At 38.7% G+C, this 17,852-nt stretch overlaps 1 protein-coding gene across 1 annotated transcript in view; it reads left to right on the plus strand.

Moving 5' to 3' along the window:
* The first annotated feature begins 1,085 nt into the window (after positions 1 to 1,085).
* LOC134497947 (prostatic acid phosphatase-like) overlaps positions 1,086 to 17,852 on the plus strand; it is a 29,032-nt gene continuing 12,265 nt past the window's right edge. Inside the window, exons 1-4 of the mRNA XM_063303984.1 lie at positions 1,086 to 1,194; positions 11,178 to 11,273; positions 14,905 to 14,991; positions 15,900 to 16,052. Coding sequence (XP_063160054.1) covers positions 14,911 to 14,991; positions 15,900 to 16,052 — 234 coding nt within the window. The 5' untranslated portion in view covers positions 1,086 to 1,194; positions 11,178 to 11,273; positions 14,905 to 14,910. The remainder of the gene's footprint in view (positions 1,195 to 11,177; positions 11,274 to 14,904; positions 14,992 to 15,899; positions 16,053 to 17,852) is intronic.

Here is a 17,852-nt window from a genome sequence, read left to right on the forward strand (position 1 = left end):
AAAATTCTGTGTTATGAGAATTAGAAGATGATGTTGGTATATGGTCTAGATTTAATGATAAGCTTAAGAATGGAATTAGCGTTATATTGTTATCTATAGTTATTATACTGGATGGAACTCTTTTTTCTGTAATTGGGATTTTGTTTTGTCATGTTTAGTTTATTTTAATCACTATAATATATTTAGGTTTTCATTCTTCACTGTATAATCACTATTTACCTTTTTTCCTTATTGGCAATGTTGCAAGTAGTTTTGCATTTCACTATTAATTTTTTTTAATGATTTAATATGTTACACAAATATGTGTCGCATCTGTCAGTTTGGCTCCAACATACTTCCAATAAAAGATTACCTTTTTAATTTATGTTGCTACAAATTAGAATGGAAAGGTTGATAGTAACAATATGTGCAGTGGGCACACTCCATCTAGATTCAATAGCCTTGTGAAGGTCAAAGTGGAGGTAATTTACTTAATGGCCTCACCTTAAAGAAAGAGGCTCCCACGCATGTACAGAATGTCCTTTTGTTGGTTGAGAAGCAGTAAAGTTCCTGATCTTCTCAAAAGAGACACTTCATAGTTTTGTTCTGATGATTTTGCTCAAATCATCATCAAAGTAAAGCACTCCCTTAAACTTCCACAAAGCCCTAATAGACAATCAGTGGAGAACAGTGACCTGGTTCATAGAATTGTCCTAAGCTTTGGTTTGCTTAATCATAGATGAATAAGGAGTAACTGACCCACTTTACAAAACACGCTAAAGCCATGATTTACAAACCACAAAGATAGATTCACACATGCTAAACCAAACAATTACGGCTTACTGCAACGTGTAAATCTGTCCACCTCTCCACATCATACAGAAGCTGAATATATTTTGGAAAGAAGTCTGATTTCATCAATTCTGTGTCTGTGGTTTTCCAGGGCTGCAGCTGACTAGAAAATCCTAAGTTAAGAAATAGATCTATATATGTAATTGTCACTTCCTCTTTGAATTACCAGTTAGGTATCCACCCTTTAGAGTTCCTTAAAAAGCATGTGGCCTACTGACAGAGTGTTTATATACAGTATCTGTTGGCAGAATGGGAGGAACATGTCTAACGAGAAGCTCCAAGAATCTGCACTTTGCGCTGCTGGTCCTCATTGTTTCTCTTCTCCAGTCAGCATTTGGACGGGAGTTGAAATTTGTGATTTTAGTAAGTACAGGAAGGGGAAGGGGTTCATGTATGTATATGGTTTAATTTAAAATGAGCCTGGCATGATTAATCTATGATCCTGGATATTTCAAAGCTTCCCATATTTTTCCTTCCTCTGTAGGATTATGAAATAGATGCAGTTTGTTCAGGCTCATGTTGCTGGGCTCTGTGTAAATATTCAAGCAGATATGATAAAATCCAGTTTCCTCAGAATGTTGTCTTTATAAGATTATCTTCTATATCTGACTTTTATTAAGGGATTTTTCCCTCTTCAGTGGAGAACTGTTTATAACCCTTTAGAAGCATAATAAGTGTCAGCCCCAGCCTACAAGAGTTAAACATTTTGTGGCCATGTGTAAGAAGATCATCTGTAATGAACATGGCTAGTCATGACATGTAAACAACATTCCAAAAAGGATATCTTATTTGATAATTAGGAAATAAATGCTACATCAGATAAGAAAAGATGTTGTATGTACACTTAAGTGTACAGTGATAGAAAAGACAGACGATCAAGTTTCCAGTGGTTTGTCAAGCAACATAAGAGACTATTGTTCACAAAAACAAAAAAATCAGAGGACAGTATTTCCTGTATTACTTATTGTTGTATAATTGATTTTTATACTGGATATTAACTGGATGAAGTAGCTGCTTTTACTGTATAATTTACTCACATGTGATGGATATATGGGGAGAGAAGTGATGATCTGTTGCATTAAGTAGGACTTGTGCTTACAAGTACTTCATTACTCAGAGGAGTCCAGCTATGTGCTCTCCATGAGAGCAGGGAGGGTATCTGAGGGTGAGGGAGGAGCAGTTGTGAGTAATAGCAGTATGATTGCTGCTGTGATGCTGTGGAGGAGGCAGTGTGCTGCATCTCCAGCATGTTCGCCATCCTCAGCAGATTATGATGTCACTGGCAATGCACTGCAATCTCCACTCTGCTGTGGCACTAGTGAAAGCACCAGTGAGTTCAGCTGAAAAAAACACAAGTCGTTTACCCTAATATGTAGTAATAAATAAAATCTGAAATCACAATCATGGAGCAGTATGACAATGGAGTTGAATACTTCAGAGAGGTGGGGGGATGTCCCTCACAGAAGGTCTTCAGGCAATAGCTTGCTCATAGTCACTCATGCCTTAGTCACCTTCCTTTTGGATTACTGCAACACTGGTTACATGGGGCTGCCCTTGAAGACCATCCAGACTACAACTGGTCCAGAATGCAGCAGCATCCAGTTTTGGATGCCTGGCAGTTCACCACTGCTGTGTGAGCTGCCCTGACTCCCGTTGCTTTCCAGGTGCAATTTAATGGGCTGGTTATCACCTTTAAAGCCCTACCATAGCACAGGGCCAGGTTATCTGTGGGACTGCCTCTCCCTGAGGGTATCTGCCCATCCTACTAGGTTAGGGTGGGTGCGCTCCAGGTCCCCTTTCTTAAATGTTGTCACCTGATGGGACCTCGGAGGTCACCCCAGCCCTTTGGAATAGCTTCCCAGTTGAGATCTGAGGGATCCTACGCTTTTAGCCTTCTAGAAGGCCACAAAGACTTGCTTTCCCCCCAAGCATTGGACTAGGATGTGGGTTTAGTTGGGAGTCTGTTTGGTCTGGCGCCTGAGGGGAAGGTATTTATTTTTTATCTCTGTGGTTATGGATTGTTGTGATCCGCCTAGAATCATTATGTGAGATAGGCGGCCATATAAATCCTGTGGATGGATGGATGGATGGCTATCTGTTGGGGAATTATGCTTAGCCTCTGATTCTGCATTAAAGATTTAGCACCCAAGAAGACCTCCTCCATCCTGGGTTTGGCCTAGCTTTGTATGTAACACCAATTATTGGGTTTCTAAGCCAGGTTTGTCATTCGTGTTGTATGTGGTAACTATGGCTTATTAAACAAACCATGGTTCAAGTAATAGTTGAGTATAAGAGTCAGCCTTCTACTACTAATTGGCCAGTTAGTAGCAGAAAGAACAAGTACCGACAGGGTGATCTTCAGTATGCAGTGATTACCTGAGATGCTTTCTGTGGCTCTAGTCATATAGCTAACACCAAACTGAAAGTATTTCCAACCTACAAATGGTGAAATCAATATGGAGAAAATGCAAGTTGGACTTAAAGTGATTGGAAATAATTAGCAAATTGAGAGGCTGGTTGTGTGACAGACCTCAGTTTCATGGAATCTCAGCATTAATAGAATTTGATTTTTTTTAATCATATAATATTCTAGGCTAGAAAAACCATTACAAACATAACTGAAATGAGGAACATCAAGATTTAAAAGGCAAAAGACACAGCATTCATATACTACTTATTATACATAGATTGGTGTACTATACTCATTTTGTAGCCTGCTTGCAGACATTTACTCAAGCTAAAAATAGGGAAAGGCTCATAACTCAGTGCTACAAGTGGTTTTCAGCCTTTTGTTACTCTTCCACAGCTGTATTCATTGTGATTTAGCAGTTCACCCTTATCAGAAATCCTACTGAGTCTCATGAGTCTTATTCAAAAGTATGTGCATAAGATTGCAGTCTAATTCCCTTGTAGCTGCTTTTTTTATATCTCATCCTTCTAGTGCTAGAACATCAATCAGAGCTGTTCAGCACCATTTAAAATTACAATACAATATAACATTATACATACATTAAAAAAGGTAATAAGCCTATAAAGACAAAGACACACATAAATCACCTTCACATCAACACATTCTACAGTATATATCAAAGATCTAATCATTATCTAATTATAAGAAATATAAGAAAAGGGGATCCCTAGTTTCTGCTCTAAGATTTCCTGAAAGCTCTCTTGTCATTATCTGGAGCTAAATCTAAATACTGTACATAATAACTAGCCAGCTGAAATAGTATCATTATTTCAACCATCTTTAATTCTTTCTACCTACCAGTGACCTCAGAAGCTCACTTGAGAGTAGAAAAGTGGGACTGAAAGTTAACAAAGCCTATTTATCCACATCTTAAAACAATCAGCTAAATATTCCATTGCCTTTAGCACAAAAATTACCAGCCCAACATTACACCAGATAATGCTGAATGAGAAAAAGACAAAAATTCTTATGGTGAAACTTTGTTACCATCACAATTGCAGCACATACTTTGGTAATACAAGAAAGGCAGGATGGTAGAGTTGGCGGAAGAGGTAACATACAGATTTAAGGAGCTCTTTGTGAGGACAGCTAGCCTCCTTGTTGCTTTAATTAAACATATATGTGCAAACTTGCTTTCTGAGTTGTTGTTAACACAAATTAAAGCAGAGAATAGCTGGAATTTCCCAGATAACACTATTAGTAGGACTATGGGTAGAAGGCATGAGATGAAGCAAGCAAACTTGCTAAAAGGAAGCAGGCCTATGCCTTGTAAACAAAGGCTAGGTAAGGGAAACTATTAGGGAACCATTTGAAAAAGCTGGATTGAATATTTGTTGTAAGCAATAGACCAGGCACATGTCCAAACCAGTGAATCTTGGTCACGGACAAGTGAAAACAAAGGGTAAGAATCTCAGACAATGCTAACATGGGAAGAGTTCCTTGTTCTTGGGGCCACTAAACAAAACAATGGTTAATGACACCCCTAAAATTCAATTAACCAAATATCTACCATAAAATTGATCAGATAGTCAAGCTAATAGGGAAATCGGTTTCTGACAAGTTCCATGAAAGAGTTGGGATTATAATGGTGGGAGTCAAACATCACCAGGGAAGACACCAAAGACAACAGGCTGGCATTCCTAGACTGTGAGGTTCTTATTGGGACTGGTGGTAAGCTAGAAATAGGGATTTACAGGAAACCCACACACACAGACCAATACCTGATGTTTAACTCCCACCATCCACTGCAGCACAAACTAAGAGTCATCAGGACATTACTTCACAGGGCAGAAACCCCACCTCCATGGATGCCAGAAAGAAAGAAAACCAGCACCTGAGGACAGTTCTGAAGGCCTGTGGGCATCCAAATTGGGCCTTCATTAAATCTAAGTCTACCCCTAGACCCAAAACAATGGCAGACAGGGCTGAGACCCAGAGTCAACGGAAGAACCTGGTCATTCCTTACATGGCCAGCATGTCGGAAAGGATAAAATGGATATTTGGAAAACACCACGTACCGGTATTTCTCAAACCCACTAACACACAGAGACAGAGGCTTGTACACCCTAAAGATCCAGCACCAAAACATAAGAGGAGCAACATAGTATATGCAATCCAGTGCAGTGAGGAGTGTTCTGAGCTCTACATTGGGGAAACCAAACAGCCTTTACCCAAAAGGATGGCCCAACACAGGAGGAGCAACACCACAGGACCAGAATCAGCAGTTTACCTTCATCTAAAAGAAAAAGGACACTCATTTGAGGACAACAATGTCTACATTTTGGACAGAGAAGATAGGTGGTTTGAGAGAGGGCTTAAGGAATCTATTCATGCCAAAGTGGACAATCCTTCCCTCAATAGGGGCTGAGGCCTCAGACACAACTTGTCCCCCATTTTTCATGCTGTTCTTTCATTAGTCCCCAGGAAGATTAAGACCACTTCACATGTTCACCAGGAAGGCAACTCTTCATGATCCACTTGGGGATGAACAAAGGATCCAGGAGTAAGACATCCCAAAGACAATCCACACCTCCATGGCACAATTAACAAGCCATTCAGGTGTAGGGACGATGCAGCTACCCTGGAAGACATATATGGGGCCCCCTTACCAACCTTCGCCCAGACTGAAGCAGCTCCTCGGACAAGCAGCGAAACGTTTCAACCAAAAAGAAGGAAGTCCAGTTGCCATGACTCAACCTACAGACATACCTAATACTCCTTCCTCCTCCTATTTTCCCCACAACAACAACCCTGTGAGGTGGGTTAGGCTGAGAGAGAGTGACTGGCCCAAGGTCACCCAGCCAGCTTTCATGCCTAAGGTGGGACTAGAACTCACAGATTCCTGGTTTCTAGCCTGTTACCTTGACCACTAGACCAGACTGGCTCTAGATGATGATGGGATATGGAAAGAAGAAATCATTTGTTGTATTTTAAAAGGAGGTGATAAGTTACTAAAAATGTTTATAATTGTGATGAAGGTGGGAAGTCACTTCTTTATATATTTCTTTTCTTTTTTCTTTACTATATTCTTACTTTTATTTTCTATTTCTATTTTTCCTTCTTTTTCTGCACCTTCTATTCTTTCTTTTTACTCTTCTATCTTTATTTTAATTTGTATTAATTTTTCTTTTTCTTTTTCCTTTTTTTCTTTCTTTTCTGCACCTTCTACTCTTTCTTTTTATTCTATCTTTCTTTTACTTTGTATTAAACTAAATAAAGATTAAAAATATTAACAAGGTTTGCACAACACTGTAGACTAAAGAAAAATGGGGTTGGGTAGTTCAGTGTCTTATGGGACCATAATCATTGCTTTAGCATGGTGTATGAACTAGGCCATCTTTTTAAGCCGTAACATGGTTATTCATTTGGGCATAACTAAACATATGAATGCAGATATTGTGTTTTGTTAACCCTGGTTTAATATTTATTACGTTGGTAGAAGACAACCTTTGTATTTGAATTAATAACTTATCTTTGATGCCTTTTTCAGAAACGCTCCAGCAAAGAGGCACTAACTTTTAGATATTACTGATTGCAGATCAATGTATTTTTATTGGTATACAATCATTACTTACATATGTGGTTTTAAAATAATAATAATAGAATTGTTTCAATAATATATTGTTAATATGTTATAATTAATATATTATAAATAATGATATATTATTAATTGCTGTTTATTTGTTCAGTCACTTCTGACTCTTCGTGACTTCATGGACCAGCCCACACCAGAGCTTCCTGTCAGTCGTCAACACCCCCAGCTCCCCCAGGGACGAGTCCATCACCTCTAGAATATCATCTATCCATCTTGCCCTTGGTCGGCCCCTCTTCCTTTTGCCTTCCACTCTCCCTAGCATCATCATCTTCTCCAGGGTGTCCTGTCTTCTCATTATGTGGCCGAAGTATTTCAGTTTTGCCTTTAATATCATTCCCTCAAGTGAGCAGTCTGGCTTTATTTCCTGGAGGATGGACTGGTTTGATCTTCTTGCAGTCCAAGGCACACTCAGAATTTTCCTCCAACACCACAGTTCCAAAGCATCTATCTTCCTTCTCTCAGCCTTCCTTATGGTCCAGCTCTCGCAGCCATATGTTACTACTGGGAATACCATTGCTTTAACTATGCGGGCCTTTGTTGTCAGTGTGATGTCTCTGCTCTTAACTATTTTATCGAGATTTGTCATTGCTCTTCTTCCAAGGATTAAGCGTCTTCTGATTTCCTGACTGCAGTCAGCATCTGCAGTAATCTTTGCACCTAGGAATACAAAGTCTTTCACTGCTTCTACATTTTCTCCCTCTATTTGCCAGTTATCAATCAAGCTGGTTGCCATAATCTTGGTTTTTTTGAGGTTTAGCTGCAAGCCAGCTTTTGCACTTTCTTCTTTCACCCTCATCATAAGGCTCCTCAGTTCCTCTTCGCTTTCAGCCATCAAAGTGGTATCATCTGCATATCTGAGATTGTTAATGTTTCTTCCAGTGATTTATATTATTAATTATATATTGTAATATTATAATTAGGGAGAGGATTCCTATGACATGTCATATTTTTTCTGGAACCTTTATTTGAATCTATAAGTAAGTTAAAACATGTTTTAGAGTAATCTGGTGAGAATTAGCTTTTTATTTTGCCTGAAAAGTCGTATTTTGACTTTTTAAAGGTGTTATGTCATATTTCTGCTTAATTTTGCAACAAACATCATATTTTGGTCATATTTTGATCATATTTTGGTCATTGGCAACCCTCCTGATAAGCCAGCAAGTTCGAGCCAGCAAAGAAAGTGAGAATTTGCCTGTTTGTTTTCTTTTTCTTATTCACTCCCCAACTAAGGGAGGTGTGTGTGTGTGTGAGAGAGAGAGAGAGAGAGGTGGGAACAAAGGCCCTGACCAGGCCTGAAAAAAAAAAAAAGGTGAGAATTTGCCTGTTTGTTTTCTTTTTCTTATTCACTCCCCAACTAAGGGAGGTGTGTGTGTGTGTGAGAGAGAGAGAGAGAGAGGTGGGAACAAAGGCCCTGACCAGGCCTGAAAAAAAAAAAAAGGTGAGAATTTGCCTGTTTTGTTTTCTTTTTCTTATTTGCTCCCCAACTCAGGACTCTGAGTGTGTGTGTGTGTGTTTGTGTGTGTGTAAGAGAGGGAGAGCAACCTTTTTTAAAATGAATTCAGCAGGCAGAGGCTTCTCCCCTGACCTGACCTGAAAAAAAGAGTGAAAATTTGCCTTTTTTTTTCTTTTTCTCATTTGCTCCCCAACTCAGGTGTGTGTGTGTTTGAGTTGGTGGAGTCACGTGAGAGCTGCAATCTGATTTCAACATGTCTAAAAGTAGATGTTCAGCGAGTGTGAAATTACAGTGTCTTGTTCAAGAATCTGGGGAGCAAATTTTCAGTAGCGATGGTGATATTTTGTTTTGTAAATTGTGTGAAGTTAAGGTATCGGCCCAAAAGCATTTTGTGACACTGTGAAACACAAGAGTTGTTTAGCAAGATTTACCTTCACTGAGAACAGGCAAGTCTCCTTTTTGAGAGAGCTTCTTCTTCAACTGCAGGTTCATCAAATACCCAGTCAGAATTTTGTAAAGATCTCTGTACAATGATGGTTACTTCAAATATTATTCCCTTAAGGAAATTAGGTAGTGGTAGCCTCAGGCATTTTTTGGAGAAGTACACCAGTCACCCGATTCCAAATGAATCAACTATAAGGAAAAATTACATCTCTGCCTGCTATGAAGAGGTGTTAGCAAAGATAAGATCTGCTGTTGACAACAATAAGATATGGGTTTCAATAGATGAAACAAGTGACATAAACAGAAGATATGTACAGTAGCCAATGTTATTATTGGCACTCTGAAATGTGACAAGCCTGGTGAAGTATTTCTTCTAACATGTGAAACTCTACAAAAAGTAAACAGTTCCACTATTGCTATGCTCTTTGATGATTCTATGAAACTATTCTGGCTGGATGGTGTAAAAAGGGGAAATATCCTTCTCTTTGTAACAGATGCTGCTCCATACATGACTAAAGCAGCCAAGGGACTTAAACTTCTTTATCCAGAAATGATACATATCACATGCCTTGCACATGGTTTACACAGAGTGGCCAAAGAGATTCCTGATGTAGATAGTTTCAAATGGGGAAAAAAATGTTCATTAAAGCTCCACTTCGAGTACAAAAGTTCAAAGAAATTGCTCCTACTTTGGGTCTCCCTCCCCAACCTGTCATGACAAGTTGGGAGACTTGGCTGGATGCGGCTATGTATTATTTCACAAATTATGCTTCCTTGCAGTGGACAGTTAAAGAATTTGACTATTGTGAATCTTCCTCCATCAAGATCATGCAAGATTCCTTTTCTGAAACCTTTTCTGGAAACTTAGCATATATAGGATCTAACTTCAGTGGATTATCAAGAGCAATCACCCGCCTTGAAACTGTAGAAATGGAACTTAAGTGATGCACTGAACAGTGTAAAACAAATGGAGAGTGATTTAAAGCAAGCAAAGGGGAAAGTGGCTGACAAAGTTAGTGATAAACTGCAAAGGGTGCTGCAGTCTAATCTGGGTTATTCAACACTTTGCAAAATAAATAACATTTTGAATGGACTTGAAGCAAAATTTGAAGACTTCGAGCCAGAATTTTCTCCAGGTGAGTTTGCTTTTTTCAAATTTGTTCCTATAACCTCTTGTGATGTCAAACGGAGTTTCTCCAGATACAAGAACATCCTGGTGGACAACGGAAGGAGTTTTGAGTTTGATAACCCCAAGATGCATGTGGTCATCCAATGCAATTCTGCTGTTAATGAAAACTAATCCGGGGATGACCATTTTACTCTCAAAATGTTCATTTGATTCCTTCAATACTAGGACTTCTGCACTGGAAGTGAAGAAGAATAAATCTTTTAATTTGTGTGTGTGTAAGTACAGATTTTTAAAAATTGGGTGCTAATTTCAGAAAAATTGTAGTCATATTTTTGCTTTAAAAGTCATATTTTTGGTTTAATTGGTCACATTTAAACGGTTTTAAGGTCATAAATGCACATTTTTAGGTCATAGAAATTCTTGCCCTAATTATAATATATAAATAATATTATACTATAATAATATAATAATATATCTTAACTATAGAATAGTTAAAAGTATTTTAATAAACAAGTGATTTAAAAATCCTACTGCAAGGAAGGATATATAGATTACTGACTCCAAACTGAAGGATTCTAAAATTATGTTGACATTTTTCAGTTATTTGGCTGCTACCTTTTTCTTACGTATATAGTGTGTTGAAGTTACATATGAGTGATGTTTAACCGAAATATTAAGTTTCATTTGCAAGCTTGTTTAGATGCTTCTTCATATTCTTTCACTGCTTATGAAATATTAATCTAAAACAAGGTGGGTAAAGTCTGCAGAGTATGGCTTCTGGAATTTTTTCCAACGCTTAATAGTAGCTCCGCCCTCCATCATGTGACTAGTAGAGGTGAGGGAGGGGGCTTAGAACGGAGGAGTTGGCAGCATGCTGGGCTGCTGCCTAGCTGCTTCTCCCTTAGGGATGCATTGGGGGAGATTATACACACATACACACACACACACATTCTGTTTGTGTCTTTATTCATTTATTCATTTCTATTTCTATTTCCCTGGCCTCCTGAAAAGGCACATTATCAAACTCAATCTTTCAGTTGCTGGCTTCTCCCCCTATCAAATTTGGTCCTGTTCTATTTTTGGAGAGTTATACTATTGATGAGCAGATAGAGTCCTGAGCCCATTTATATGCTCTTTCCAATGGTCTGTTGGGTTGGAAAGAACAAAAAGGAACAAAACTAAAAATATATCAAAAGGCTTATAATGAAAGAAAAAAAAACTAGAATGATGCAATCTTTATAATCTTTTTTCCTAGATTTATCGACATGGAGACAGAAGTCCTATTGAAAACTATCCCAATGACTTACACAGTGAAAGTGAATGGCCACAAGGATTTGGGCAACTGACTAAGGTTTGTTGGTTTTCTGTAGCAGGAAAGACAATAAACAGTACATATAATAAAGGCATGTGATCTATAACTAACTTTTATTTATTGGCATGTAACTGTGATATAACCTTCTCCAACACTGCTTTTCAGATGGGTTCGACATCAACTCTTAGAATCCCTCCTCAACATTTATTGTTTTGTGCTGTTCTATTAGTAATTTGTTCAAAGTACAAAAGAACTAGGGCAAGATTGAGAAAGCTATTTTCAGAACATAAATTCGTATTTTTAAAATCTGATCTCAGGTTAAGGAAAAGCATGATATAAAGAATTAGCCCCAAATTAATCAAATCTGAAGACTCACAGAGAGATCTAACCCTTTTAAACATCCAGGAAAGAAGAAGTAAAATTGTGGGACTAGACCATCCAGTCTGATTCCGTAAAACTTCATCTGTCTGTCAGTCTGTGTGACTATCAGTCTGTCTATCTGACGTTCTGTCCATCTGTTCATTTCTGTCCATCTGTCCATCCATATGTCTGTCTGCCCATCTGTCCATCTGTCAGTTCATCTGTTTGTTCATTTGTCAGTCGATCCATCTTTTTTTTTTTTTAATGTAGGTATCGTCTGAAATATCCCTCCAAGTTCTACTGTGCTGCCTCATCGTGGTGGTGGTGGTGAGGGTGTTCCCAGCAGGGTCACCCAAGGTGTGAAGGTCATCCCAGCTTCCCACAGGCACTTATATTGGGCAGCAGTGATACAGGAAGATGCCAGAGGCAGATTATCACTTTAGTCAATTCATACTGTGTGGGAGAAAGCAATGGTAAACCACTCCTGTATTTTTACCAAGAAAACCACATGGATAGAAAATATAAAATAATTGATGATATAGTGCCAGATGATGGGCCCCTCAGGTCAGATGGCACTCAACATGCTACTGAGGAAGAACGGCAGATCTTTCAGAGTACTAATGGTGTTTATGACGTGGCTAGATTAAACCCTTTGGAACATCTAGTTGCTGATATTGCCAGACAGGAAAAGAAAATCCAAAGCTGTAAAGATAGAATTACAGCAGGAACATGGAACATAAGGAATATGAACACAGGAAAGCTCAACATAGTGCAAGATGAAATGAAATGACTACAAAATAACCTCTTAGGCATCAGCAAATTGAGATGGACTGGGATCGGACGCTTTCAGTCAGAAGAGCACACCATTTATTACTCAGGACATGAAAAACAAAGAAGAAACGGTGTTGCTTTTTTAGTTAGAAAGGGTATAGCAAGAACATTCAAGTTTATGAGTCAACTACTGATGCAGAAGGAGAGGTTGATGACTTCTGTGTCTATTTGAAATCAACAGAACATGCAAGCAAGATGTGCTGCTTGTGATTGGAGACTGGAATGCCAAAGTTAGAAACATGAAAGAGGAAAAAGATCGGAAGCCCTTCCTTCCTTCCTTCCTTCCTTCCTTCCTTCCTTCCTTCCTTCCTTCCTTTCCTTCCTTCCTTTTCACTTTTTCTTTTCTAATATTTGAACTGTTTTTATCTTGTTAAAAATTTCTTCAATAAAATTATATTTTTTAAAAAAGGAATCACTTTGAAGTCCTGAACTTCATTGACAGAGAACCAGAGGAATTATGGAATGAACTTAAAGAAGTTGTTATGGATGAATGTGAAAAGAGACTGCCAAAAATGAAGTAAAATAAGAAAGCAAACTGAATGTCAGAACAAACCATGGAAATTGCCAAGAAGAGAAAAGAAGCCAAAGCCAAGAAAGACAAAAAATCTCAGAAAGGTACTTAACAATAAGAGAGCTGTTAGAAGAGACAAGAAGTCTTTACATATTACAACAACATATGTAAAGACACTAAAGATGGAAACAGACATGGAAAAACAAGGAAAGTCTTTCAAAAGTTCTCTGAACTCAGAAGGAGGTTCCAGTCTTGAATTGGTATGCTAAAGGACTTCAATGCTGTTGAAAGTGCTCAGAAAAATGGGAATCCCAGAACATCTTATTTTCCTCATGAGAAACCTATATACAGGTCAGGAAGCCACAGTACAGACAGAACATGACAAAACAGACTGGTTCCAGGTTAGCAAAGGAGTGTGACAAGACTACATACTCTTCCCTTATTTACTCAGCCTATATGCTGAATATATATTAAGGGAAACTGGATTGGAAAAAGATAGGCATGGTTTTAAAATTGGAGGAAGATACTTCAATAACCTGCACTACTGTATGTTGATGATACTACCCTGATAGCTGAAAATGGATAGGATCTGCAAGCCCTAGTACTAAACATCAAAGAGTACAGTGAAAAAATGGGACTAAAATTAAATATAAAGAAAACCAAACTAATGACAACAGGTAGAACAACCAACCTTAGAACTGACAATGAAAATATTGAAATGGTGGATAGCTTCTGCCTTTTAGGATCAACCACCAACAGTAAAGGAACAAGCAGTCAAGAAATACATCGCAAACCAGCATTTGGTAGAGCAGCGATGAAGGCCTTGGCAAAGATATTCAAATGCCATGTACAGGTAGTCCTCACTTAACAACAACAATTGAGACCAGAATTTCAGTTGCTAAGCAAAATAGTCATTAAGCGAATCTGACCCGATTTTATGACCTTTCCTGCAGCGGTTGTTAAGTCAATCACCACAAGCATTAAGAAAACCATGTGGTCATTCAGTGAATCACATGGTTCCCCATTGATTTTGCTTGCCAGAAGCCAGCTGGGAAGGTTGAAACTGGAAATCACGTGACCACAGTCATAAATGCAAATCAGTTGCCAAGCGCCCAAATCATGATCACGTGACCACAGGGATGCTACAAATGTCGTACATGTGAGAACTGTTGTAAGTCAGTTTTTTCAGCCCTGTTATAAGTCTGAACCATCACTAATGAATGGTTGTTAAGTGAGGACTACCTGTAGTCTACACCTACAAAGATCAGAATCGTGCAAGCCATGGTATTCCCTGTGATACTCTATGGAAATGAAAGTTGGACTTTAAAGAAGCAGGATAGGAAGGGTATTGATGCCTTTGAACTTTGGTGTTGGAGAAGACTCCTGAGAACACCATGGACAGCCAAGAAAACAAACTGATGGATCATTGAACAAATCCGCCCAGAGTTCTCACTCGAGGCACAGAAGACCAGGCTTAAATTATCCTACTCTGGACACATTATACAAAGACCCAGCTCTCTGGAAAAGGCTCTAATGCTGGAAAAGGTGGAAGAAAAGGAAAGAAGAGGATGACCAGCAGCAACTGAAATACATCACTTTGGGGGAGGTGTGACCATGTGACCAGACCAGCTTTAATTAGTCATTGGTGATTCCTGGAGGAGGTGCCTGGAGATAAAGGATAGAAATACATGCCACTGACTTTTTATCAGCTAGTAAGCACGCTCAAAATCTTGCCCTACCCCCCAAAGTAGTCCCATCTTTAGTGAGCTGTCCAGGGCAGCAATAAGAGTCAGGACAGAATATCACTATTCTGTTACATCAATACTGCAAGGGCTGAGTTACCTTAAGGTGCCCTATAAATAAAAGCTTAAGATATGGCTAATGCTTAGCTCTTCACAAGGACGGGAAAGTGCATTATGATTGGATTTCTCTTTCTAGAAAACTCATGATTGTATTGTCTTTCCATAGATTGGAATGAAGCAGCAGTATGAGCTTGGACAATACATAAAGAAGAGATATTCAAACTTTCTGAGTGCCAGTTACAAAAGAGAGGAGGTGAGTACGGGAACGTTAAAGAATTTTCTCCAACTCTAGTCATATATGGCTCAAAACATCAAAGACTCAGAATTCTGATGCACAAAGATAAATCATACAGGTTTCCTGAATAACTGGTATCACACCTGCAGCTAGTATAGGAGATCTGAGAGCCAGCAATTTATGGGAATTGTGGATGAACAAATTCAACTTCCTGGATATACTATCTATTTAATGTACCTGTTTGTTTGCCAGATTTCTATCTCCAGGAGAGCTTAAGACCTCATCCATTGTTCCCCTCAACAGCAACGCTGTAGGAAATGTTGGGCTCAGAGGTACTAATTGACCCTAAGTCATTCAGAAACCTTCTATGGTTGAGGGTAGATTTGAACTTGGGCCTCCCCAATCCTCATTCAAAAATTTAAGAACTGTCACAGTAGCATTCAGACATTTTTAATGGATGTCTCAACTCACTTCATCTTTGCTGGAAGCCTCAAGAGAAGGTTGCTTAAAGTAGAGCTCTCTTTTTTCTGTTCTGAGACATATTTGAATTTTTAAGGTCTCATCATGCCCATTTTCATAAAATGCTGCCATAAGGGGCATACCTATTCACAAAATGTCACTGTACACATAAACAAGCTCAGCACACTCACCAGAAGAAATAAACCAGTAACACCATTAAAGCAAGCACATTTGCTTTAATGTGCTTGCTTTAATGTGATAAAACATATCACATTAAAGCAAGCACATTAAAGCAAAAGAAATACACTCACTACAAACCAAACACTCTTGTCTCTCTACCACATCTCTATTTCCACAGGATGTTCTCCACCACCCTCAAGCTTAACTTTCTTTTCCCTAGGTGGGCAGGCAAAATTCAGAACAAAACACCGAGTTGCTGTAACACAGTGGCCTCTTATTCCTTTTAGATCTTAATCCAAAGCACTGAACTTGATCGAACCATAATGAGTGCCCAAGTAAATCTTGCTGGTCTGTTCCCCCCTACTGGTGATCAAATCTGGAATCCTGAACTCCTGTGGCAACCAGTCCCAGTACAGGTAGTTCCAAAGGCAAGCAATCCAGTGAGTATCAGTAATATAAATAGTTCTTCCTGGTTTTTAGGCACTTCTTCTGTCACTAAGTGTGTGCAGACATTTTCAGTTTGACAAACTCATCTCTCCAAGCAGAGATTTGTAACAAATGCAAAGTTCTCCTGCAATAGACAGCAACAAACTCTCTGTTCTAGTTTATCTACAGTCCTCTATCACTCTCAGTATCAGTTTCATTACTGCATTTGAACGTAGGAGTTGCATTTCAGGCTCCTTGTGCCAACACAAAAGGAGGAGTTGACTACTAGCAGAGGAATTTCCCTGTCTGTCCAGCCACATTATCTGATTGGCTAAAGATCTGAATGTAGAATAACCACACCTTGGGCTGGATTAGTTCTGCTCTGTTTGCTATTTGTAAAGATACATGGATCCACCTGTTTCTGGTCCATGTTTCAACTTCACATGTGTTCATTCATAAATATATTCCGTCCCATTTCTGCATTATACCAAAATATTTAAATATGCATTGAATTATTATTTCCCATGCATTTTGGCACAGAAAAAAACATTCATCAATATCTGAAATATCAAAGTATTCATTTCTAAATATCTTTATCATTTAATATGCATTTTTTATATTTGTTATAGTATGCTTTGAGCCTAGAATTGTACTACGGAATTTGAAATTTGAAATCTGGATATTGACTGGGTAGAGGAAAATTAGGCTGAGTTCCTCAGGCACTCCAAAATCATAGGTGTATAGAATGTTTATATACTGTAGTCTGCCTCCGGTAATGGAACATTTTAGTGTTTGGTTAAAAACAACCCAGAAAATTATAATTGACTAACCATGTTGTATCCTGAACTGTAACTTGACATCTTATGCAGTGCAAGCCACTTAATGTATCTACAGTTATATGCACGTGCATTAGAAACATGCCTTGAACTACTATACTGATTACAGGTAGTCCTCATTTAGCGACTGCCTAATTTAGCAACCATACAACAGTGATGAAAAAGTAACTTTATGACCAATCCTCGCATTTATGACCGTCGCAGCTCTGTAAAGCAAAGGAAAGCTGAAGTAAGATCATAAGCACAGTCGCAGTTTCAATTAGCAACCAAGTTGCAGGTCCCAGTTGTGGTCACTAAAGGAGGACTACCTGTAGCTTTGATAGAACTTAGATGAACTTAGAAGCAACATGAAATACAACTAGTGGCTTTGCTTCTTTTTCCACTCCCCTGTGCCTTCCTTCAAAACTCCTTGGTTCAATATCAGAGGAAGCCATATAGTGTAATCAGACCTTGGCTTAGCCCAGCAGTTCTGAAACTGTGGTTCTGTGACTCCCCCACAAACTATGACCTCCCTACCTACATTAATCATGAATCCCTGAGAAGTCACAGCTGAGACTTTCAGAAACCCAGACTCTGAGATGTGGGAACCCAGATATTGTGGCTTGCAATCCTTGGGTTTGAGCAGGGGTATCTCCTTTTCCAGTTGCTGGATGCAAAATGGTATGAACAACAATTGATTTTTTTTTAATGGCTGAAATTTTGTTGAAGTGGGTGATCATACAGCAATTCAGCAATTACATAATAATTTGGGGGATCCCAATGATGCCATTTAAATGTTTGAAGCATCTTGACACCGTTGGGCATCATGAGGCAAACCCCTAATTTATGATGTATTATCTACAAACCAGGGTCACTGTGTAGTTTTCAGCAAGACATTGCTAAAGCAGCATGGTTTGATGCAGTGCCTGACCCCAGTGGAAAGAAGAGTGATCAAGAAAAACCTTAGGTATGAAGACAAAAATGAGTTAGCAGCATGTC

This window comes from Candoia aspera, chromosome 4 (assembly GCF_035149785.1).
Source record: "Candoia aspera isolate rCanAsp1 chromosome 4, rCanAsp1.hap2, whole genome shotgun sequence".
Classification (NCBI taxonomy): domain Eukaryota; kingdom Metazoa; phylum Chordata; class Lepidosauria; order Squamata; family Boidae; genus Candoia; species Candoia aspera.